Source organism: Dermacentor variabilis, chromosome 4, assembly GCF_050947875.1.
Source record: "Dermacentor variabilis isolate Ectoservices chromosome 4, ASM5094787v1, whole genome shotgun sequence".
Lineage (NCBI taxonomy): Eukaryota > Metazoa > Arthropoda > Arachnida > Ixodida > Ixodidae > Dermacentor > Dermacentor variabilis.
The window spans coordinates 28,662,846-28,689,373 of NC_134571.1; the positions used below are offsets into that span (position 1 = coordinate 28,662,846).

General features: G+C 43.6%; 1 protein-coding gene across 3 annotated transcripts in view; it reads left to right on the forward strand.

Moving 5' to 3' along the window:
• The first annotated feature begins 1,472 nt into the window (after nt 1-1,472).
• The window catches only part of Ndf (Nucleosome-destabilizing factor), a 139,737-nt gene continuing 114,681 nt past the window's right edge, over nt 1,473-26,528 (forward strand). For 2 of the 3 annotated variants that reach the window (XR_012827325.1, XM_075688482.1), the window contains exons 1-6: nt 1,473-1,550; nt 1,655-1,691; nt 2,187-2,269; nt 3,123-3,252; nt 20,719-20,817; nt 25,153-25,296. Coding sequence is in view for 2 of the 3 variants with exons in the window: in XM_075688482.1 (XP_075544597.1) it covers nt 1,516-1,550; nt 1,655-1,691; nt 2,187-2,269; nt 3,123-3,252; nt 20,719-20,817; nt 25,153-25,296 (528 nt within the window). In the remaining variant the exon portion in view is untranslated. The remainder of the gene's footprint in view (nt 1,551-1,654; nt 1,692-2,186; nt 2,270-3,122; nt 3,253-20,718; nt 20,818-25,152; nt 25,297-26,528) is intronic. The other variant, XM_075688483.1, reaches the window with a different exon arrangement.

Genomic DNA, 26,528 nt, shown 5'->3' on the forward strand with positions numbered 1-26,528 from the left:
AACAACGGTGTCATAATTATGATTTTAGGATGACAGCATGAATATTATGTTCCATCAACATCATTCCTGCGATGACAGCATGACGAGAGTTCGATCACAAAGCTGGAATGATGATGCAATTACCACGATTGCATCACAGTCACAAGTACATACATAGTGGTCTAAGCTAGCAGGCAACTTGGGTAAATGGGTCAGGGAAAGTGGTTAGAGACAGGCACGGACATATATACATATGTAGATAGGTACTGGAAGGTGCATTAATACCCCAAGAATATTAAGCTCACTAAAATGCTCACTTCTGATCTTGTAAGGCTCTGTCAACTTAAGTGGGAAGATTCAAAATCTTAGACTTTTGAAAATCCTCAAGATTCTTTATTGGAACATGTGCACACCTTCGTGACCTGCTGTTTACTCTCATTGTTCCACATAATAATAGCACTGCCTTCAGAATCACTTTCCAGGGCTACAACAGTAACAAGACTAGCAGGAACATAAACTAACATGCTTGTACATATGTTGCAAGAAAATATGTGGTGCTATATTGGCAACTTCTGTTTGATGTTGGGCTAGTCACTTGATTCTCATCAAGGAGTGTCATGGTACTTGTGGAACAACAGTAGCTGTACTGCACTGTAGAGCTGCAGCCAAAAATGAAACGTCAATGTCTGCCGGTTATATGGGAAAGAATGAAGTGCTGGAGCTCACTACCATAGAGTTTGCAGCTACGGCAGATATTGTCCCGGGACTATTTTTTTTTTTATTAGCATGTGTGCATAAGTGACAAGAAAGACTGAATGTGAGCAGTGAACAAAAGACAAGGGAAATAGTCAACGCTGCCACGGCACACCTGACTTGCCTGCAATCTTATAAAACTCCATTGAATTCAGATCCCACACTAAGCTGGAGTGCTGCTAATTATGGAAAAACAAACTTGTTTACTGAAGTGAAGGAAATAAAAAATTGCTGCACAAGCAGCATTTTCTGCGTCTGGTCGTTCGGAAATCGTGCTATGACATTATAAGTCTGTACAGCTGGACCTAAGTACATTCAGTAGTGTGTACACTGCGGCGCAGTAACGCAGTGCACGACGTGAAAATTATTTTCTATTCGCTCATGGAATACCTTCAGAAACAGCTCTGGTGTGACGCATTGTCAACAAATTTGGAACTAAAAGTGACAAAGAGAACACAAGTAGCGTACTACAAAACGCTGAACGACCACTATTATTTTGGAGGTCGCGTTCGTTTAAAACTTCCGAACGTGGGCATTTTGAAAACCGAAACCATACCCAAATGTCTGCGAAGTAAAATACAAACAATTGCAATAAAATAACTACAAAAGTAATACACTTTTTGAGTGCCATATACGTTTACGTTGTATTATAAGCTTAATAGAGTACGTTCAGTTTCACTAATATTAGCAAAAGTAGTTACGAAACTGCGCATCTGTTTGTATATAAAAACCGCGCGCGTTTTGTTGCAATCCCGTCAGCCTCCACAACGCTCATCGTTCAGCATGGCGACGAAGTACAACATCGGAGACCCTGTGTGGTGAGACTTTTCGATTTGCATGTCTCTTGTAAGCTAAATGTTGGGCTTGATGACAGTTTTCATGATACCGTACAATGTGCTGATGTGATCTTCGCACACTGCAGGGCGAAAATGAAAGGCTTCTCTCCGTGGCCAGGAAAGGTAATGTGGCTTTGTTCATAGCGCTTCTTCAACGATCATTCAAATTCAAAATCAGTGTGCTCTGCGCCCTGTCAAATAGATCCATGTGAACTCGGAAGCAGTTGATTTGATTTGTGTGTGTTTTATGAACTTTTGGTGGTGTAATGCGTTTCTGGCTATGGTCATCGGGTGTGTTGCTCACCGCTGAAAACCGCGCCGTGTTGCTGTTTATGCTCTTTAGGCCTAGCGAATTCCGCCAAAACGAGCCGCATTGACTCCGGTGGGAGGTTAGTTTAGTTGCTATAATTTCTCGTTGTACGGGTTCATCTTCAGGCGGCGATGAAGTCGCGCCCCCTTGAAGATTCGTGCGTCTGTGTGGCGGCCATTGGCGCTTGTGTTGGCGTTGTATCTGACTTTCGGTTTGGAGTGGCGGGAGATTTTGTATGCACGCCGGCGAGCGCCATGTGTGCACCGAGCTGGCAGTTTCTGAGTGGCCGATCTTTGACTCGTTTACAGGTGGCCAATCCAACGAAGGAGGTGAAACGGCCGGCACTAAAGAAGCCAATGCATTGTATCTTCTTTTTTGGAACCAACAACTAGTGAGTTTCTCTTCCATGCTTCCTGCGTTTCTGCCCATGAACACACAAGCGACAACGCTCTCCGAGCGCCATCTGCACCATTGCGCCTAAGTTACTAAAATATGTTCCGATATGCCATACGTGGGAAGACAAGATCTTTAGTTGCCTAATGTCACAGTGCATAACTAATGTCATTAGTGAAAGTTGATTACATGAGCAGTAATTTGTTTTCTAATCCTTTGGAATATTGTGTATGCGATCAGTGTGAAAAGGTGGAAATGACCACAAGAGGTACATTGACAAACTGCATCTTCTGAGACCTGCTCTGTCCACCCTATCATCAGCACAAGTCGGCCACGGTGTGCAAGGGTCCCATGTGTCTAGTTTGTGACGATATCCAGTGCCTGCAGGTCTGTGTGCCTTCGGTGAGCACAGCATGGCAGCCATTTTTGTGGTTTCTGTGTGGAAACCGACCAGAAGTGGAAGCTATACACAAGAGCTTCCTCCAAGAAGAGCTTGTCAACTGAGCATTGTAATCACAAAGTTGTATCCTGGTGCCTCGCAGCTTGCCCTGTGGCACTTTACCCCTGTGCATACACACTTGTGCTGGGAATTAGATGGCTGATAACGAAATTCGCAGGTATTTTGTAGATGTATTGACGAGAAATGATAGGGGAACTTTAGGAGTAGCCTCTTGATTAGGTTGAGAAAAATAATGTGTGCATGTTGTCAAATGTGGCTTTTTCTTTTATGTGTTTATTCTTTTTCTACGAACTTCATCATCTTACTTTCCACAGTAAGTACACCATTGCACCTAATAAATGCTGTGTAATTTATTTAGCCTTACCAAGAGTCTGAAATACCTTTGTTGCAGTGCATGGATCCAGGAAGACCAGATCAAGCCATACGAAACCAGCAAGGAACAGTTTTCGAAGTCCAGCAAGACAGCCAGCTTTAAGGAAGCATTGGAGGCCATCGAGGATTACGTCAAGAACCTTCCAGAGGTGGGTACTTGTTTGGCTATCGTTGTCTCTCATCCTGGTATTGTGTCAAATGGGGATTTCCTGACATGATACACTGATACTGTTTGACAATGTATACACAGTAAAAAGGTATTCACAAAAATTAAGATTCCAACAAGACTTCATTCCACTGTATTCATCCATCTTAGTTTTGTCTTATTCTACATTCAAGGTGAAGCTCCTGCAACATGGGGTGACATTCTTGGAGAACAGTCTGTAGATTGGCCCAGTTATGGTTGAATGTCTGCTCAGTTCTCATCATTATATAATACTGTTGGCTTTTAACAATTCATTGGTTAATTTCTTAACCAGGATCATATTTTCTACTGGTTCGTCGTTCTTGTCAAAGGTGCATGTCCTGTTGCTCTGTACCTGTCCTTGATTTGCGCTGCTTGTTCTTCAACATTGGTCAGTTGAATGTTTCCTTTGATTGGACTGTGATCAATGATGTGAAAATGATCCGCTTTTTTAGCATTTGTTCCACACTGCATTTGGTGCATAGCAGCAAGGAAAAATGTTATACATCTGTTGAATTTGTGGTAGGTCTTAAAGTCTGAAGACCTCATTGCTCCTTCTTTGCTCTTATTCTACAAGCTTTCCTAAATTCTGCTGCACTTCATGTCCTGGTCAGAAAGTTCAGTGCCATGGCTCTTAATTCTACAGCATGTCACTAAAATATTTTTTTAAGTGTATGAAGGTCCCAGCAAGGAGCCAGTTCTGTGTGAGTTCTCAGCATTTCTGCACTTGTTGCTTTCGAGGCACAGGTCATGCAGGCACCTTTATGATCATAGATGTGGATTTCATGCACTTAAGTAAGCAGTGAGGCTTGTCCAAGAATGGCGCCAATCATGTTATTTTTGGTTTATGAGAAAAATGAAAAGGAAAGGATTCTGCTGGCTGTACCATACCTGTCTAGCCAACTGTTGACACCTGAACATTGCCCAGCTTCACGAAAAAAAGCTATTTGAGTGAAAATTGGAATAGCATACTTTCGCACATTATTTGGGAGATGACTGGGTTTAAAGCTCAGGAAGGGAAAATACAATTAGCCAAAATTCACTGCAGCATTGCCTCAAACCACAGAGACAAGATAGACAAGAATGCCAAGTCTCCTATCTTGCAATGCATTTGATGCGACCGACTAATGTCTTGCCAATAAAAGGCGTCCGGTATTGTACCATGCACTCTGCCTCTGCTCGCCTTCTCTATTTTTCGTTCCTTTCCAAGGCACTCTCTCCCTTTTCGTCCTTTCCTGGCTGTTGGCGCCATATGTGGGCATATTGAGAATGTGTTTAGAACTCTTTCAGCTATAAAAATATAAAGAGGTCTGAGAGCACACTGCTTTTGCTGTTGTCGTCACTTAAAGCGGAATATCGTTGCAGTGCGTTTTTCGATTGCGACTGCAACTGGTAAAAATATGATCATCCTATTTTCTAGAGCAACAAAGTCTTGTGTCGCCCAAGTTGCTCATCGCAGTTCTACTGGCAAAGATAAAGCGGAGTAGCAGCAGCATTTTGGTTCCTGACGGTGCTTGTGGGCACTAAGCTGTTTTCAGTAGAAAGCAATGTGAAATACTTTGTGCAAAGGTGCCAGTCTGGCTACTATATTCGTGACCATCACTTGAATACGCTGTTTTAAGCAGAACTCAAACATAAAAGTGTGTTGATATTCCTGTTAGTAACGTTAAAGCACTGCTGCTACGATTCACCGAATAAAGTAGTGTAGTGTGTGGTAAACAGACCTGAAAGGCATTTACCGTTGCATTAAAAAAAAAAGTTGTAATTGTAGATGGAGATGTTAGCCAGGTCACAGGCCTCGCATAATGTAGCATGCCACGATGCAGGCTGAAACATGCCCAAATTGCGGTTCATGAACGCAGACAAGTTACAAAAACATGTGTAAATAAGCAAAGCTATACATCAAGTTTTCTCTGGGATATACTTAATGCCTACAAACGTAAGGCGGTTGCTTACAGCTTTTTATTTCATTTTATTGTTACCTAGTGTAACTTCAGTGAAAACATGCTGACGTAAAAATTCAGCTTGGTTAATATCCTCTCCCATGGCACTTTCAGTTACTGTAGTAAATTTGCATGCATTCATGACCAACAAAATATTTCGTAAACTTCAGCAGGACATGCCAAGCGAAGACACGAAGTCATAAAGGCTGCATTTGCGATTTGCACGATTTGTAGTGCAAGTTTTGTTCCACATGGTTAGCGTTTGTTAAATTACATATTAAATACAGTCGAACCCACTTATAATGATACCAGTTTTAATATATCAGTTATAACAATGCGAAGCTGCTGCACCATCAACTTTTGTATGTTTTCCATGGTGAAATAACCGCTTACTACAATGCCCCGATGCAGCATTATCGGTTATAACAATGAAGTCTGGCTGCTGTGTGTCCAAGCTAAAAGGTAGTGAAATGCAAAATCCTTGAAAAGAAAACGAGAAATTTGAGCCACTGCACGATGGACCGCTGGTCCAACAGCCGCCACGTGCTCATTTTCCGGCCATCTCCGCACGGCTCTCGTCGCCCTTCCACACCTGCAAACATGAATGGGCTGCGCCCATAGCTCTATGCCACCCCACCCTCCCAAAACACGAATGGACCGCGTCAACTGTGCCGCAAGCAAATTGCTCGCATGTTGCTCGCTGGCTCCTCATTCAGCGCTGTTCTGGAAACAGCTTAATCACTCGCATTCGTCCTTGTTGGTTGCGTTGAAGTCATTCCTGGCCATGCGGTTTCTCAGCTCGGTCGCCGAAACGGAAGAAGGATGATCCGCTCGCTGATCGGAAAAGCACAACGTTGCTAGTGAAAAGAAAGCACACGGCTATAGATTTGGAAACTAAGTGCTTCTAACCGATGACGCAATCGTCGCAAACATGCTTACATCCAATAGCGATGGCAATGACGGCAGTGATGACACGGTAGGGCAGGCTGCCTCAACGTTGTCCTCATGGGAGGCCCGGAAGATAGTTCAATCCCTCCGGGGCTTCATTTTCGCGAGGAACCTTCTGCTGCACTACGTGGAGCACTTGAATGCTGTGGAGAAGGATGTCGGCAAGCTTCGCACATAGCATGCAAGGCTGACAGACACGCTTTTCCTGTGCAAGCCAGTAAGAAGAACCCGGCAAGATCAATCTCTGCTCAGCATTTCTTCTGGATTTCTCAGGCTGACACGCTGCCGTGGCAGCCTTCTCGCAATTCTTAAAAGGCCCCTTTTGGGGCCACTATGCCTCGGCAGTGCTCGCTTATCGCTTGCCATCTGTGACATTTCTTTGCAGTTGTTATAGCAGGGCCATTCTTTAACTCCGACAGCCGTGGCTTGTTACAACTGATTGGAGCACCCAGGAAGCAGTTAAACGAGTGAACACAATCAGCAGCCGGATGGAGGAAGGTGGTGGGGAGGGGCACTGGTCTCCCTGCCATTATAGTTCTCTCACATCAGCTCTGCCATCCCCCTATTTTGATTTTTCATGCAACCCGGTTATAACAATGGAATTTTCGTGGCACTTGAATATTGTTATAAGTAGGTTCAACTGTAGCAACATGATCCCGGGCAACTTTAAGCAGTTTCAAATGGCACCAACTCCACCCTCGATGTCTGTGCCAGACAATAATAATTGCAAAGAAATACGCTAAATGTGGTTATCACAGCGCGGTCGAAGTTTGTTATGTTGCCAGGGGATGAAGACTCGGTGAATGTATTGGCTGTACTTTCGTCTCTGTACCGACAGCATAAGAACAGTCGTAATAAGGGCCTTGATTTTGTAGCAATGCCTTCCGCTCAATTCTTTGTCACTCGTATCATCCGCCGTAGACAACTGGCTGATCCAGTTAATAACGCGGGTGAAGCGTCGCTCTGACCAGCTACTGATGAAGTGCAAAAGGGAATACATTTCATGCCCATTGTAGTGCATCCTCGTACAGCATGCTTTCAGATATCAGACCAATCTTCTCACTTAGTTTGATCTGCCTATATCTGCAATGAATTCCGCATTTAACTTAACTGGCTACAACAGACACAATTTTATGCAAATTCCGTCTAGACGGCTCATAAAATATGCTTTACTGCAGTGACGCGTGCGTGCAGCTTGCTGCATGCAACTATTTTTGGCTCCGTGTGGTACATGTGAAAATGCACTTTTTTTACTTAAGGAATGAACACACTAGCGACAAGCTTTGCATGTCGCTCGACTTCTTGCCAGCTAATGGAGAGTTTTAGGGATGACCATGCAGTTAAAAGGCTCGATGCTGCCCAATTGTCAGCTTGACGCCAAGCAAGGGCATAGTGGCCGAGGGTGCCAGCAGGGCTAAACCACTTGGCTTCACATTTCAAGGGCATAGTGGCCGAGGGTGCCAGCAGGGCTAAACCACTTGGCTTCACATTTGTAGCATCAAGAACAACTGTCAACGATCGTGAAATGCATCTTTTTGAGAACACTTCCTTTCTAATCTCGTCAATTCTCACAAAATGATGATGGGCTGCAGTGTACGGACTGTGAAGCATGTGACGCAGTCAAGTTATTTCGCATACAGTGTAGCAACGCTTTGACGTAGGGCCCCAGTTGAACTTGCTTTATATTTCAGTCGTTCTTCGTGCTACAGGTTTAACAGTAGTCGTCACTTTTATCTGTTTGTTTTACCGATCATTGTTTTGCATGAAAAGCAAACTAACCAATGTTTGTCAACGGTGACGTGCTCAGGCCAGGTGGCCGGGGCAGCGGTGAGCTGGACGCAATGGCAGAAATATCTCTTGAACCAATCTTTTTGCTAGCAGAAAAATATCGCCTTTGTGTTAGGTAGAGCTATTGCATTTGCTGTAGTGCAGGGAAGTTTCCAAATGTAGGCACCCAGAATCCTGCAAATGGTTGGCAGCAAGCACCATGCTATTAGGGCACATGGTATTACGATTAGCGTGTAAATCCATTTATTTAATTTAGATTTTTTATATCGTTTTTTTATCACCTCCACATTCCAGTAATTACACCAAACAGCGGTTTACGTGCCACCATTTCACAACACACCGCAGCACTAATATTGAATAGAACGAACTTTGGATATAACGGACCTTTTTTGCTGGATTATTGTGGTGCATATAACAAGCATCGACTGATACTATCATTTAAAAAAAACATCGCTACAAAACCACAGACTGCCTAGGCCAAAAGCAAGCATATGTGCACATAGCAACGTGTTGACAAACTTGGGCCATATTCTTGGGACTACCACTTTCATGATATTTTGAGTGATGAGCACCGGATGCATTGACGGGCGACAGCGTGCTTGGCAATGGCAGGAATGCTACTATTTGTAAACACCAATGTGTATTACACAAGTCACCATAAATTGAAGGTATCCATGAAATGTACGATCAAAGACTATGGCACACGTGTTTCGACCACTTATGGCATAAAATCGCTTATTTTCTTGCGAATGCGGTGTTTCAGACTTCCAGTTCTGACTTTTTGATGGTCGCCGTCAAGTCCAATTTATTGATCGGCGACCATAGCCTTCTTCGCTTCTTTCGACCGTTTTCGTGATCAGTGGTCGATCTTATCACCAATGCAAAAGGAGCATGCTCTCGCGCAACGAAGTGACCCAGTTGGAGAGCACATTTGTTGCCGAACGCCAACTAGCTCTTTGAGACACATGTGCTGTTGCGCCTGAGCATTGGGGCGTGTTTATTTGTGGGAACAATTGGGGGGCAGAACAGCCTTCATCTCCTCCCACCAGCCTCTCTGTCAGTTAATACTTTCATGCCTTTGAGGAAAATAGTCATTTTTCAACAGTCGTATTCTTTTCCCTTGTAACAGGTCGTGCTTTTTACTACATTGTATGGAATAAAGTCTAGGAAGAAATTTTCAACAGCAATCTGCTGTGGCCAATTACATACATCATCGCTTATAAGTGGTTTTAAAGGTGTCTCAATATAACGAACTACTGACACAATGACCACTTTTTCGCGAAATTGTTGCATTCATTGTAAGTGGCAGCACTTTGTGAAATGGTTCCCGAAATTGATCTACTTACTGCTACATATTCCTTTGTTGGTGCATTTTGACCCAACTGATGGGCTGTTTTCAAAATGAAGACGGTGATGGGTTGGTCGTACTGGAACAAAGATGAGGCATTCATTGATCCATCTGCAATGAACACACACACAGCTCGCAGCACATGTGTAGTAATGCAGTCGATAAGCAATTATTCTGACTTGGCGGGTGCTGGGGCTGCCCAACCGTGAATAGTCTGGAGTTCTAAAAGGAATTCACCAGAGAAAACATGCCTTTATTACTCAAGTAGCCAGGAAAGCTTGTCAGTGCATTGCTGGATGCACATACGCCTTCATGCAGACGTATGGGTTCATATTTCAGCCATTGTCATACTATTGCTGTTTAAAAATGAAATTATGGTTCGTGCTTGCACCGGGTACATATTTCCTGGCCAACTTTAAATTGATGTCAACGCCTCTTCACTAATTGAGTGACTGTTACTCCCCTCCCTCATTGTTACTGGTACAACCAAACCTTCATACGAACACGGATACAGTCAAACCTTGCTCTAACGAAGTCGTACTTGCAACAAAAGACTTCGGTAAATCATGAATAGTTTAGCAGGAAACATAATGTGACAAATTCTCAGAATATTACTTGTGGATAGTATCTTGCTAGTAAGCACTTATAAAGAAATTAATTGCACGGCCATAATTGTTCAATTATGAGTGCCGGCGCGTATCATGCAGTTCACGCTGAGAGCAATGCATCAATGTGGCTCACAGGGTCTGAGATCTGCGTGTGTTGCGTTGTGCGGCGTTGCACTTCATGGATGCCGTGGTTGAGCATGCTTAGTGCCAGGAACTGTATCAGATTGCACCAAAAAAATAAGACCAGCAGTGTAAAAAGATACGGATAAATAAAAACTTTAATTTGAACTCTGATATCTCTAAATATCGTTCAAGTTGAAATTTTTGTCTTGCCGTGGTTTCAACTCATGTTTTTCATTGCTTATCTCAAAAAGGCATACCTGCCAACCTTCCCGATTCGCCCGGGAGACTCCAAATATTTTACTGAACTTTCCGATTGTATGATCACTGTCTTATATCTCCCAGTAAGTGGTCTCTGTTCGCGCAATAATGGTTTTTGTGAAACTGGCAATGCGGAATCTACAGCCACATCATAATCATCAGCATCACCAACAATGGCCACGCTAGCACCATCGGTATCATCGTCTAAGCAGCCAACTACGGTGCCTAGTAAGCCGACCAAAGCCAGAACCAATGTATCACTTGCATATCATGCATGCCTTCGTGGTGCATGTTGTTGGCTGCTTGTGTGTATGATTAGTGTTGGCTAGGCCGTCTGTGTGCGGTGCACCATGTGAAGTTAGAATCCTCATGTGCTTGATGCCATGGCGCTAGCAAAGCCTAAGAAAAGGTATTTGCAGAAGTTTTCGCAATCTTATATTTCTGAATTTCTGTGCTTTTTGACATCAAGAAAAGGAGAACATTTTGCCTTTTGTACAACGTGCGGATGCGACGTCAGCGTGTCTCACGGTGGCAAAGGCAACTTGAAACTGCATGTTTCCACGGCGAAGCATCAAAGCTATGTTCACACCACTGAACAGCAAGGCAACATAGTGAACTTTCTCCGGAGCAATTGCGACGACAGTGTCGTATGTGTGGAGTGCCTGTTTACGGGTTTCCTCGTGGAACACAACCTACCCGTTAGTGTCAGCGACGCCGTTGGGCCTCTTCTACGAAAAATGTTTCCTAAATGCGACGAGCAGAAGCGTTATGGATGTGGACGCAACTCTGAAGAATGTGGAGGTTGCTAACCTGAAATTTATTTTACAGGCGTCGCTCTCGAGTCTTCATTTCTTTATTCAGAGTTTCCCTCGGCTGCTGCCCCGAGATTCCAATGAATCTGCTGAAGACGCTTTAGATGCTCTTGAAGCTGAGTTTGCCACACTACAGGCGTACAGTCTTCCAGAGGACATTCTGAATCAAGAAAGGTGGGGCGGGCAGCGGTCTGTTGGAAAAATGAAAAACCCTGATGGAAAACACGTTTCACCGAGTTGCTAAGGTGATGCTGGATTTACTCATGATACTGCATAGCAGCACAGTCCTGCATAACACAACCCTCCAACACCTGCTGCTAGTGAAGGACCGTCAGTCTGGCATGTTTTGAGCAAAGCTATATCAACAAATTTTTGAAGTGAGCGAAATCTGCTACTGCAAGGTCCCTGCAAAAGGACTCATCGAACACTGCCTAAAAGTTTAAACGACCTCCCCCGCCCCCCCTTATTAGCACGAATAATGTCTTCCGATTTTTATCTCGCCAGGTTGGCAGGTATGAAAAGGTTTAGCGCTGGACTGTGGATATCTCGACTTTCAAAATACCTAGAAAAAAAGCAATGGGGCTGCTTCGGCAGCGTTGCTTGCACTCACTTTTTACCTGGCCGCAGCTTGCAAGCCAAACCAGACACCATGTGAGGCTGACCCGCCGTGATTGCTCAGTGGCTATGGTGTTGGGCTGCTGAGCACGAGGTCGCGGGATCGAATCCCGGCCACGGCGGCCGCATTTCGATGGGGGCGAAATGCGAAAACACCCGTGTGCTTAGATTTAGGTGCACGTTAAAGAACCCCAGGTGGTCAAAATTTCCGGAGTCCTCCACTACGGCGTGCCTCATAATCAGAAAGTGGTTTTGGCACGTAAAACCCCAAATATTATTATTATTACCATGTGAGGCTGCACTTCCCATTTATCTTTTCCCCATTCTTTTTGGCCATCAGCGCTCACATGCCCTTGCTTGCCTCCTGGCTGCCACTTTGCTGTGGCCTCACGTGGCAGCAATGAGCTGGTAGTCAGGTCTTTTTAGGATGCCATCAGTGACGTATCAATGTGGTCACAATATAGTCAAATCTCAATATAACGAATCACACGGGACTGCCGAAAATCGTTCATTGTTTTGAAATATTGTTGTAATGAAAAACTTGTGGTTATAAGTAAGTGGACAAACCTAATGAAAATGACGTACCTTGGTAGTAGACGCATATGCAGACAGGCATACTCAAATAAAAATGTTTCACTCACTTCAAAGCTGCTTTATTTCAAGAAATCGGTGATTTTCTTATGGCGCTTGCAGCATGCACGACCGATTAGGAATGCATCTACATCTTCCACTTTGCGCGATACCTCATCAGGTGCGTCATTGCACCGATCAGTGAAAGTGCGGACTTTGTGTGCATTGAAACATCAATGTTCGACACAATCCCATCTTCTGTGTTTGGTGACCCTCAGTAGTTTTCCTTCGGCCATCATCATCACTGGAGATGTCGCGGACGCAGTTAACAATCTCTTTGGTTGTCAGGTCCGCCGCAGTTAGTGCTGCGCTGTCGCTCTCCACAAAGTCTTCGATGAAAGAGATTCAAGAAAGAGTAGCAGTTCCGCAACCTCGGTCCACAGGTCTCCTGGGTTGTTGTCAGTCACCTCCAGGTCATCTTGAAGCTGCACAGGTGCTTTGACAAGCCCTGCTGTTCGCCAGCAGTTGCTAATGGTGGGTGCCTTCAAGTTCCACCAAGCTCCTGGGAGCATTTCCATTGCCTGGCAAATATTGATTGCAGTCTGGTGCTTTAGGTGGAGTTGATAATCAACCGCTACACAAGGCGCTTATGAAATTCTGCTTTCACACTCTTTGTAATGCCCTGGTCTAGGGGTTGCAGCAAGGACGTGTTGTTTGACGGCAGAAACTCCAATTGAATGTGCGTCAAGCAAACATTCACAATCTGAGCAGAGCAGTTGTCGACAACCAGTAGAATTCTTCAGTAATCCAAGCTCGTTTGTTGGCGCAGCATTCATATGGTAATGACATGACGTTTGTCATAAAGTGAGGCTTTGTGTACTTGTCGATGACGGATGGTTTAATTTTCTTCGTGCCTGTTGCATTGCAGCAGAGCAGTACTGTCACGTGAAGATTCAACTTCTTCCCTCCTTTGCAATGCTGCCCTTTGAAGTGCATCATTCGCTCTGGCAGGAGCTGATGCAGTCTCTTCCGCATTGAAAATATTGTTACGTGTGGAAGAACACAGATGAAAGAGGCTATATACAGGGTATTTACACTGGAGCCAGACCACCAGGCCGACACTCGCCCGCGCCAAGGGCACAGACCCACTTCGTCATCGTTCTCGCGGCGGCTCGTCCCTTGACCATCGCTCCATGATATCGTAACACTATCGTCTTCAGAGAACAATTCAGCCACCTCTAGAAAGCAATCATTGCACCAGGAATCCGCGCCTTCTCTGTCGGCAGCCTTTTCCTCGCCCGAGACTACCTGCCAAGTTATTCCATTCCTTTGGGGGAGACGAAAAAGCCAACCCGCGCTGGCGCCGAACCGAGTTATTTCAAGTGCATCGGCAAATTCGTGGGCTTTTTCTTGGAGCATTGGGTCAGTCAAGGGAGCGTTTTGTAGTCTGGCATCATTGAACCACGTGAGAACAGCTTGATCCGCATTTTGAAAGTTTCCCAGTCACAGCCGTTTCCTCGTTGGAGCGACTTGCGATTCCCGCTGAAGCTTGACAGTCTTGTCTGTCTTTCAATGTGGTTGCGACAGTTGATGGGGCAATGCCACGCTGTCTGCACACATCGACTTGCTTTTTCCCTGCGTCGATTTCCTGCAATACGTCCAATTTGTCCTGCAGCAAAAACTGCTTTCACTTCTTCTTGACGCCGTCGCTAGCTTCATTCATCGTTGGAACATCGCCAAACCTTTGTCGGGAAGTTCTTGGTGAAGTTTGTAGTAAAGCAGTTGGCACTCGACATGGTGATGATGACCGCTACTGCTACATGGTCATGATGATAGCTACTGCACTTGCGGTTTCTGTTTCACGTGAGAGTTGCGGCGCTGTTACTTTTAGCCAAATTCGTAATACTGACTTCCTCAGTTGTAAAGGGGAAATATATGTGCGTTATTCTGAAATACGCACTGTATATAAAATTCGTAGTTCTGAAATATTTTTACATTGAAAATATAGGCAGTCTGGTGGGTATTTGTAAAATCTTCCTAAATTTGAGAAATTTGTTAATGTGGGGTTCTTGGTAATGAGATTTTACTGTATTTATCATGACCTTGGGCAAGATGATCTGCACTTTTGAGCACGTTCGATCAGCCCACACACTGCATCCAAAAGAAGCCAGCATGAGAGCCTACAGCGTATCAGTGAGATCTGAGGCTTGATAATGACGCTCACTTCATGCTTGCACAGCAGTGAGCTGTAAATGCCGTATCACTCGGGGGCTTATGCTAAAGGCATGACAATTGCACTGTTCCATAGTTTCGCCTTTTAATGTGAAATTGTTCGGAATTCATTATGACGCAGAAATTAGCAGTGTCAGCTTTTGGATATCTCAAAACGGTTATGCTTGGATGACAGGCTTCAGATAAATCAATGGGATCAATTGTCTTGACTCTGTGGCAAGCATGCTAGAGCTGTGCACGGGCCGCAATTCTGAGCCCGCGCCCGGCCCGGGCCCTATACTACCACAGGCGGCCCGGTCTGGCCCTACCTACAATAAGGTGACGCCGACACAAAAAGAAACAATATTGGGAAAATCAGTTTATTTAAATGACCTTATAATGTTGAACTCTTGCATTCCATATGACATATTTCGTGAATATATACAGATGCAGCGCGCGTACAGAATTGTTATTCTAAGCTATTGTGGAAAAAATTACCGACGATTACGTTACTTCCTAATGCGAAATTTGAGCGCAGCAAATAAGCTGTTTCACCTTTTCGATAGATTGAGGCAAACAAATCGAGCAACACATGTATGCGCTATCACAGAATTTTTTTTTTATTTTTCACACGTATTCCTTTAACAAAGACTCCACTAACAGTTCTTGACAGTCATGAAGGAAGCTTTGTGGTCGGAGAAATAGACTGATATATGTTCGACTTGGTACACCAATGCTTGATTCTCAAAGACGAGATCTATACAAGTGCCTCGCGAGGTTGTCACAGCCGTGGGACGCGTTACGAGCGAGAGGAACGGGATGTTCTCCCGCATAAGTGTTAGGAAATTGCTGTTTGTCTTTATGTCAAGCCGCCACCGATCTGGCTCTCTGATTGCCACCGAACAGGGCGAACGGCAGCGGCAATTTCGGCTCGGGCGGTGCACATATACAGATCCGCCGCCACCGATCTGGCTCTCTGATTGCCACCGCACAGGGGTTGCATTGGAGGAGGAGCGAAGAAAGGAATTAAGTTTGAGCCGGCGCTTTGACAACCGGAGACTCGCAGGAAGAGGGGGGAGGGGGGCGGCGTGTACACCCAGCGGCAAACGATGGGGGCAGAAGCGCGCGCAGCAAGCGGACAACACGATAAAGGGAGGAGGGAAGAGATAGCAGCGACTGACTGATGCCGCTGACGCCGATAGTGAGTCAACCCCAGCTGCGGAGTTGGTTTCAGGGACAATGCCGCCGATGCCGACACAAACAATATGATACCCTCGCTTCCGCAGCGCTAAGAACCAGGTCTAGCCGTGGGAAGGTGGTCACGTATTCGTCGACGTGCCGGGGCCTACGTGAAATAACCGGCGCGTCGGCAACTGAAGAGCACCCTATCCGCCACACAAGAACGGGGGGGGGGGGGGGACCCTTTCCTCCTCTTTCTGCATGGCGGCGACGGTGTTCTATGCAGTCACGTTATCTTGACTCTCTAGCGGCGTCAGCGGCATCCAGCGGTATCAGTCGGTCGCTGCTAGCGCTGGGGGGATGAAAGGGGGGCGGAGCTGGTTACGAGGCCGACGACAACGCCGACGACGACGCGAAACCCAGGAACGGACGCCAAAGAGCTGCGCTCTAAAACAACAAGTTGACCATTGATGAAGGGTTAAGGCAAGTGCGGCGCTCCTGCATTATGAATCCGGCAGCGCTGAAGTTTCGTTCACTGCTTGAACTGGGGGCCGGAATGGCTAATAGCCTTCTTACCAAGAGCAAGTTTTGGGTACGTGGCTTCCTATGCCCGGGCCCGCGCACAGCTCTAAAGCATGCTGTCTTCGCACAGTGTCAGTAACGCCATTCCCCGCAGATGCCAACCAGGTATCGAAGCAAAGTGACTGAAAATGTTACTCGCGGTATTTTGGAAAGGCTTCATGTAGTCTATGCACTGCCAGAGGGATTCTATTTTCTTCATTTCACTTATCTCGAAACTTCGCTCATCTAGAATTTTTTTCCAGTTTTTACAGCTTTGAGTTAATAAGGGCTTACTTTACCTGCATTTGTCCTCCTCAAAAAAAAAAAATTCAGTTTTGCTCAAAGGGTGAAGCATTGATAGTGCTAGCTAAGAGACAATAAACGAAGTAAGGTTCACAGTTTTATTGGCCGTATAACTTGCAGTAAACATTTGCTTACTAATAAAATTAACAAGCATGGTGCCTTGCACACATAGGCAAAAATAAACAGATCTCATTTGATGACCACAAACACACACTGTCACAATGCTGATGGAATGAAGAGCACCGACAACAGGGAGCAAAATCATTGTGCTGCCTCTCGCCTCACCTTGTGTGGGAAAGTTGAGATAACGTAACCTCGTACGCTAGGTGTGCAGGAATATACTAGTGTGCATCAAGGCACCAGCCACCTCTGCTCGGCCTTCGCACTTGCCGTAGCACCTCCAAGATACGGAGCGTAGCCCCGTGTATGTGCTCAGCCTCATGCACAGCTATACACTTCTGGCTTGATGGTGTGAAAGATCTTAATGCTGACGTGCTAAGGACACTTGGCACTTGTCGTGTCTTTGCCCACATCTGCTGTTTCAGCAAAAGAAATAGCAGATGCTTGCTTTGATGTTCCCTGCACAAAAATTGTGTTACACAATTTCTGCAAACAAGTCTACTCATTGCCCTATCCCTATCAGTCCATACGCTAGTCATCAATATGCAGCATGAACGCCACAAGCAACAAGAAAAAGAACACGCAGTGACAATGCAAGCAAAACGCTGATGCGTTCTGTTTACATGTTTGCGATGCTCTTGGCGTAGCAGTAGCGCTGCCTTGCTGAGGTTGCTCAGTCTATAGTTGCACATTTCCGGTATGGCTAAGGAATTGGGCCCCTGCTTTTTTGAATAATATGAAATGCTGTTGGTATTGTGTGATATGAGGTTCTTGGCATGCAGGAACTTTTTTCTTCGAATTGCAAAACCTATGACTTAAGAGATTACAGAAAAAGACACCATTCCCACATTTGAAGTATAATATTGATAGAAAATGTTGAATGAAATGAGTGGCAAGTTGCTTGCTGTGTGTTTATTCTAACACCACTAAGAGCCGGACTATAGCAGCATGTCACCAAATAGGCCTTCTATGCCTTGTTCAAGTTGTTATGAGCTGCTTCAAATGTGCTTATTAATAGCAGCTTCTTATAACTTGGCTGTGGGCTGCTAAGAATCTGATAAGGGCTGCATGCAGCCCTAGGCCGTATGTCTTGCAGCTCAGCTATAGATGGTACATTGCTTGGACAAATTTAAGCATCTATATAAAGCAGCTCACTGACCATTTCCTAAAGATTTCTTATTCAGAGTTGTATTCCTAGCTTGCTGTACAGCGTGAACAAGTGATTGGCATATATCCTGAAATGTCGGCACTCTTTTTTACATTGGTCGCAGTAACCTGATTTATATTGCTACCACTTAAATATAGAATGCCTAAACCTAATACTTTGGGGGATCTGGTGAACTGTAGAGTGGGGAAAACTGACATGTGGGTGCTAGATTTTCAGGACTTGACAAAATTGTTCAAAGAATGAGCCATATAAAAGAAAATAGTCAAGTGGATAATTCCTTAAATTGTTTTAATTGCATCAGATTTGCCTCAAAGTTGTATCCTGGATAAAATTTGCATAACAGGTCACATTTATAGCACAGACAGCAAGTGCAAGTAGGGAAACAGTAAGCAGGATTGCATAGCATTCCTGTAGTGCTAATTTGGAAATTTTGTTTATAGTATTAATTTGTAAATTTAATGTTACACCTCTGCATTGAGAATTTCTCAGTTTGCTACTTTTTGGTAATAAGAATTTTGCTTGGAAATGGGGAGAAACCTGGGAAAAGTGACAAAATTCAGAAGCAGTGATTTGTTAACACTGATTTAGCAACAATTACACTACCATCGGATCAACATAGCATATGAAAGGCAGCTGCACCAATTCGTGTGAATATGTGGTCTCATGGCTGTTTTAATGCCCCTATGGCATGATTATTTCTCATACCATAATGAGCAACCACCTTGTTGTTAAGTAACATCATTTGTCATTTAATGATGCTACTGTCCTTGGTGTGATTGTTCAGATGAGAGTGAGAACCAACCAGGTTTCTTAAACATACTTTATTGGTCTTGCTTGCATTATTCTGTTCCATGCTTGCTCATTATTCCATTATTCTGTTCCATTCAAGCTTTTCAGTTCTTGGTTCAGTTCTTCCTCTGCTTTTACATGTGCATTTGCATAATATGTAAAGATGCCAGCTAATAGATATAATGTAAACTGCAGTTATTTTGCATTGATTTGTTAGGCATTTATTTTCTTAAAGTGACACTAAAGGAAAATATTTAGTCCAGCTAAAGTGATAGATCAATGCTCGAGGACACCTAAGGTGTCAATCTTATCGTGATCAAAGCTTCAGTAATCGCCAAACTGAGGTAATTGCAGGACATTATTAGCGACTCACCAGGGTCAATCAAGTACTAGCTTGATGAAGGCACTCCTCTTTTTATTTTGTCACTACTACTCAACTTGTAATAAAAAGATAATTGCTTTGTGTTATAAGATGGAAGAAAATGCTGCCTGTCTAATAAGTGATTGACATTATCCTTGACAACGATGCAGACGGTTAAAAGCTTTCATTTTCGCTGCGTCTGCACCACCCGCGCCTTCGCATTTCAGTAGTTTCCTTAACATGTAGTGCTGCGCTGGTTTTGCTGGCTTGCGAAACTCCCACAAAATGCAAGTAGGAGAGATTTTCGCATCTATGTGATGTCGCAGGATGCCAGAATGGTCCACACCACTTAAGAAAAAGCAGCTGCAGCAGCGAATCTAACATACTCTTGGCTCGGTTTCCCCATGGCCACATGTTTGCGTTTTGCACAAAAACCATAGCGCCATCTGTCAGGCGGAGATAGCATATGCAACATCACCACTCTCCCGCTCGAAGGCAGGCGATTTGAATTTCGTTATCCGCACCCTTAGACACAATTTTCTCTTGAATGAACTTTCTTGGCGCGAAACAAAGGCTGTGAGATTTCTAGAATGGTATTTTAACACACCACGTGGACTTCGTATTTGCCTTTAGTGTCGCTTTAAGGTAAGTAAACATATATTTCTGTGTTTACATTCTATTTCATTTATGTTGGCTCTTAAAGAAGAAAAGGGAAAAAAAGCACTACTGCCTATACTTCTTTCATATTGAGAAAGATTCCTGCAATTTGTTTTTTCATATAGGCATGTAGTGATGTCATTACATTTTCCTCTGCGCTTTCTAACCCTTGGTCAACATCCCTTTACACTTGTTCTATTCCTGTAGGCGCAAGTGATGCCTATGAAGTGCCCTAAATGTATGATTTTCGATCATTCCCTTCAGCTATTTTTTATGTTTCTCTTCAAGGACAATTTCTGGCTGGCTTCAACGCATTGCCTCTGTTGTTCATATTATGATACATGAAAACCGTTCTTCGTCGAAATTTCATAGGATATCCTTGAGCATATTTTCATTTTAAAAAACTTCTTGGCGGGCCTACGACTCTCTTGACCTGGTTGCTGCCAAAGCTTGGCAACAAAATGTTCCGATTTTAAGGACTTCAAAAAATATATGTATATATTTATGTATTTCTCAGGTTTCTAGCAAAACACTTCATTAAGCTCTTTCATTGCTACTTTTCGTGAAATTTTGTCAATTCTACTCAGTCTCAGTATTGTACCTTGGTGAGTGATGGTTGTAGAAAAGGAGCTAAAACAATTTACTTGGAGAACCAGTCACTGGACTCCTCTAACGGTTCAGCAGCCTAGTGGTAATAAGTTTTGTATATGGGACGTTTTCTTTTTCAGTAGCCCTTGTACTGTGGGTAATCTTGGCCTGAATGAAGGTATTCTAAGCGGTACTGTTCACTCAGAAGGAACATATTGAAACAGCCCCAACAGCCTCGGGTATGCAGACACTGTAAACGTTTTTTTTTTTTTTTGGTCTATTGGGTAGTAACTGCCAGCTTACATGCACAATTTTCCTAATTGTAGTATTGTTGTTAAAAAGCAGATTTCTGTAACAACTGTACTTTATTTCTAAGATTGGGGCCCTTGAAACCTATAATGAACCAGAGCCTATAGCTTTTTTCTAGCAAAAGCGGCCTTCAAGGGGCTTACATTGGTTATGTTGTTTTGCACTGTTGCAGCAACCGGTCAGAAGCTCTGATCTGCCCAGCATTGATGAGGAGATTTCCACAATATTCCCTAATGGTTCTGTGAGCCCCATAGCGAACACACCAACCAAGGTGAATCGCCGGTCTAATCTTAACTTACCAGTTTGAAGATTTTTATGGGCGGAGATGGGTTTCAAAATTGCATGCAATTCTTATGTCCCTGCTACCTCATCTTGAATTTTGAGTATTCAGTGGAGCCGGCATGATTTTTCTAAGTTGTGCACAAGGAAACAAACCAGCTATGTTTTCTTTCTTTTGATGCCTCATTTCAGCTGTAAATCACCATAATTGTTTGCAGAGTAGTGTGTTATAGATAGTGCATTCGTGCTTCATGGTCCTTTTTCTGTAGAGCTGGACAAGCAGTCATTTGTTCTCTCCACTGCTTACTGCAGAAATTTCAGTGCACAGCTGTAAAGGTAGCATGCTTACCCTCAGGTTGTACCCAAGGCATGTGGGCAGCTTAAATGGTTTGCACAATGTCAATTTGACATTTGCATGGTTCTCGCTCTGTCTGCATTGTTTCCCACTGTCATCTACAGGCTCTCCCCACCCCCTCCTTTTTTCCCCTGTTCTCCATCTGTGATTTGATGTGTTGCGTTTCATAACACCTGATCAAATAAAGCAGCATTTGAGCCACTGACGTGGCTCGCTGTTTGTGTTAGTTGTGTTAGTTGTGTTAGGGTGTAAGGTTCGGTTAAACCATAGTGCCACTCATTGCAGTGTGCTTGTACAAACTTGATTATACTTCCCTATCTTTATCTATATCACTTGCACTTCACCCATGTATTCATATGAACTAATGCACAGCCACGTAATTACACTAAGAAAATTAGCGCGGCTTGGAGGGAGTGTTTCACTGCAGCACTGGAGGCAGTGCTGCTACATTGCATGCTCCCCCATTATGACCGTTACTGGAGAATTCTGCTCAGATTGACATACAGTATGATGTATAGCAGGGTTTCATCACAAATGCTGTTACATATGTAACATATGTTCTGTTTTGATTTGCTGTGTTAAATCAATCTCATTTGATTTACTGTGTACCCATTTTAAGTTCAGATAGACAAGTAAGTATGCCACCTGCTCCAAATTGTGAATTTTTGTTTCCAAGCTGCTTCAAGAGCATACTCAGGAGTGCTATATACACAGAGAAATATTTCATCCATCGTTAGTTTTCATTCTTGTTACGAAATGCAAGTTTGCTTTTAATATCTGGGGGAAAATATTGTTGTCTTGGTTGGTACCGGAATTTGCATTAGTAACTTTGTATTCAGAAAGGAAGGAAGAAGGGCTTGTATTAATGTGTTGGATATGCCTGCAGAGAGTAAGTAGGTCTGTTTCACTTCCAGCTGCACATTCCTTTTTTCCTGCTTGACTTTTTGAGCTCGGTACAGCATGGCATAAAACCTAAGTTCTTTATTTGCAAGTAACTGATGGCACTTAAATCGCTGCATCACTATTTTCACACATAATTACGCTGTAGCTGCTATGCCCATTATTCATGCTTTTGCACCCTGGTGTGTAAAGAATTTTCAAAGCTACTAGCAATGAACGTTAAAGTGTATGAAGTGTCTTTATGGAAGGGAAAGTTGGCATATACTTCAAAGTAGCATCCAGCTACAAAAGAAATGGGTACTGATTCCTCAGAAAAAAGGAAGCTTTCCAGTTGAAAAAGCTCATCCCACTCCAGCAATCAAACCCTGCACTATCTTTTCCAGGGCAGTCACTACGCCATCTGTACCAACTGGGGTACTTGGCAGTATCAGTTCAAATGAATGGTGGCTTGTTGATTTAAGTGGATGTCAATGTTGCCTTTCATGAATCTACATCGACAATGTGTGTTTCTGCAGAACTCATTTGCTTAATAAAGTGTCTTTGGTCAATTTTGCTAGCGCTGCTACTTCCATTTTATACTGCCAGACTGCTTAGTATGAAGCGTGATTTGTTAGAGCAAGAAATGCTCGTGAGACAGCTCAGCATACACAGACACTTTGCGTTTATTCTCGTCAACCTGGAGAAGGCAAAGAGCATGGCAGAGGTCACTCTACCATCTGGCGGCAGGTCTTTGGGAATGTGAGAGCATCTCGCGGTAATAACTGAAAAATGAAGCAGCTACTCACAGGTGTCATGAGAATCTGACTCACAATTCCCATCGGCCCCATCAAGCACATCTTTGTCTTTATGTACATTTTATGTCCATCCAGTCTGTTGGAGTTCAGTTCCCATGTTGTCTCTCTGTGACACAGTGCTACTTACAGTAAACTTCATTTCCTTTTCAATGACTTAATTAAGAATATGCAATATGTACAGTGTGTAAATTCAATGCAGTGCACTTTTGAAATTTCCTTAGCACTTTCTGTGTGCTTTATGGGCAAAACATCGAGGGAATAGCAAATTATTCAGGCCGGACTTTCCTTTGCATATTATGTTTCAATCGATAAAACGATGGCGTATCGTTAGTTGGCTGCAGAAAAAGGCTCGGTATGCAGGCATTCATGTCTTACCTGGGTTTCAGTACGTACTGGCATACCATTAAATGGTGTCTCTAGTTTTGGCCCATATTATTTGTGAAACATTGTGCAGAAGATTTACATCCTTATTATTGTAGACTGCTACCGGACTTATTGCTCTCTTTTACGTGTCTCGAAGGGTTTAATCTAAGGCTGCACTTCATTCACATCCATCCAGGGCTAAGGAATACACAGTAAACTCTCGTTAAATCGAAGTCTGTTGTTTCAAAAGACTGGTTAAGGCAAAATTCTTGTCTGACTTGGTGTCAACTCCATATATTTTCACCTCTTATCTCAAGATGTTTGTGCACCTCACTTCGAATATCTCAGAATCTCTACTGCAAAAATGTTGAGAAAAGGTTGCTGCCAGAGGCTTCTATATTTATGTGTTGCTACGATAACATCGCAAAGTGACAGAACCACAAATTTGTAGTGAATTCCACTTAATTCTACACCACTCTCATCATCTGCCGTTCACGACTGGCTGCGATCTCGTTGGTAATAGACTATTTTATTTGAGAGCTGCTTAGTTCCACTCCACTTGGATTTGACGCACTGAACCACTGCAGGGAATTGAGTAGTTTTTGTATTTGATAAGTGCTTCTTGCAGAGAGACAAGCGACGTGCTATCAGCTTGACTGCAAAACAAACCAGAAGCCAAGTAGACATTCTCTCATTTGTAACATCCTGGCTCTTTGCGAGGATTGCTTGCCTGTAGATGCCCGACATGTCGAGTGCCAAGTCTCGCAATATCTCGCAAAAGTGATCTACTGAAAATATCTCTGGGTTTATTGAGCTGTTGCAAGAAATTTAGCTGCTACTGGCGCTTATTTCAAAAGGCTGTATGTGGTCTATGCGTAGCCAGGGATTTATATTTTCGTGAGTTCACTTATCTAGAAAATTTTCCTGGATTTTACAACTTCCAGTTAACGAAGTTTGACTTCTATATATGCAGTTGCATTTAGTTGACATGCATTCAGGGCAAAGGAATATATACATATTCCTTTGCCCTGAATTGGCGAGCATTAAATGCACTTGTCTTAAATAGTAAATTATTGCAGTGATAATACTGTTGACATGAAAGTGCTTTAGTTACATTTAATATCCTACTATGAGCATACATGGTGATATTGGCCGAAAAAATTACAATTTGCGATCATGTCTATGCAAAAACATAACGCAATTGCAATACCTTCAACAGGGCAGTAAAAGGTATCCTCTGAATTTTTACTGCCCGTTAGCTACTTGTCGTCCTGATACTGGCATGGGAACAACAGTAACCTACGCACGCACTTTGCACCGTCACTAAAACACAGCCGTGCAATCAGTGTGATCTCATATTGGCTTGTCGGCTGCGATCCTAGCCAGCCAACCTGCAATTCAGAATGGGCCGTTTAAGCATGGAGAAAACAAGGTTACCCTTTTTTTTTTCTGCGCATTTGAAGTCGCACTTGCTGAGCAGTCAGTTTCATTATAGCAGAAAAATTTTTTTAGTATTATAGCACAAAAATGCACTAACCAAACTGTATGCTTACTTCATTTCTGTTTGTTAGATTAAGGTGCAGCTTTATCGGTAATAAATTATTGCAAGTAAATCAAATTTGGCACACGTACCACTTGCTGTTAGCTTTATGCAACAGCAACGACCAGCTCAAGCTGAGAAGATGGCAAGAGCCAGCCGAGCCCTGGACTAGGGGCCCTGACCATTAGCGACTCTTCTGATTGTTCTTTTAATAAACTTTAGCTATCTGTCTATCTGTCTATTTATGCAACAGCTGTAGTTTATATTAGAAGTATTTTGTTAGAGGTTACTAATTATCTGTGCCAATCACTGCTGCGTCTCATGGCAGAAAGTTTGGATGCTGACGACCACTTTCCCTTCTCTCATTTCATGAAGGGCCCGCCACCTGCAAGAGTGGCTGCCTCTGAAGATGAGGTTGAAGAGGCACCAGCAACCCCTACTGTGACACCAGTGAAGACGCCCAAGACACCAAAGGAGCCAGCTACAACTGACAAAGAGCCAAAGCGGAGAAAAAGAGAGGTGAAGAGCTACTTGATTTAAATTTTTTTTCTCCCAAGTTGGAGGCCATGCTGAAGTCTGAGATTGTTCCATCTTGCAGTGTAGGAGTATTCTGTAATAGTCCACCTAGTCGACTGTACATTTTGGTCACAGCTGAATGGCTGGAGCTGTATCAATGAAGAGAAGACAGGCATCCCCAGTTAGTCTCGTCTTCGCTGGTTCAGCTCCAGCCAGTCAGCAGCAACCGAAATGGATAGTTCACTAGGTAGACTTTTACAAAATTTTGGGTAAAGCCAAACATGGCACTAATTTCTGGCATCATGGTGCACTGATTTTTCAAATATGTCCTTAGTCTACAGCTGCCGCCTTGTGACCATTAAAGTTAGCTTCACTTTAGCTGCACATGTGTTAAGCCATTCACAAGCACATAGCACGCTGCAACACAGCGAGGCTTGCCCTCTAAATAAGATCTGCCATTTTTAAAACTCTAATTCGTCGGAACTCACTCGCGTAAAGTGAAGTAGAAAATAATCTTGCGTCGTGCTTCCCATGCATCCAGCTAAATTGTTCTGTCACTTTGAGGACCGACATAAAAGCGAAACACATTGATATGTTTTGCAGGGTGACCTTTTTTGTTTCACATCTACTAACATATTAACCTTTCAGGGATGCCTCTCTGACCTCCTGTTATTGTTTTGTGGGCTCTCAGCCGTGTGCCAAAAACATGGCACACATGCTGCATCATGTCAACTCTTGCAGAGTACAGCAGATTGTGACATCGTTTTTGGCCTCCATCCTTGTGTCCTAGGTCAAGCGTGCCCTTGTTAAAGCGAATCATATTTCTCGACAACTAAAAGTTGCTGCCTTTAAATTAACTTCATTCTTGTAGTGCAGAAAGTTCTCCGTGTCTTCAGAAGCGTAGAATGTGCAGAATAAAGTGTTTATAATTACCGCGCCAGAGGTAGTCACCTGTATGTAGATACTGAAAGAACCAGTAAAGGAAATACACCTCCACCACAACTGTTACGAAGAGTTGCGAAGAAATGATTTTATTTACAGGCGATGGATGATGATCGTCGCGTGATAGTAGCGCAGCTCGGCCTCTCCAACGCTTCGTCCTCTTCGTCTTCCCTTCTTTTCTCTTGTCCGTGCCTTTTGTATCTGTTACAATATTATCCAAGTCTAGTTTAGTCCAAATGGCAAATTTACCAGTTTGAGTGTCTCACTCAAAATCAACATTTATATTTCCAGGA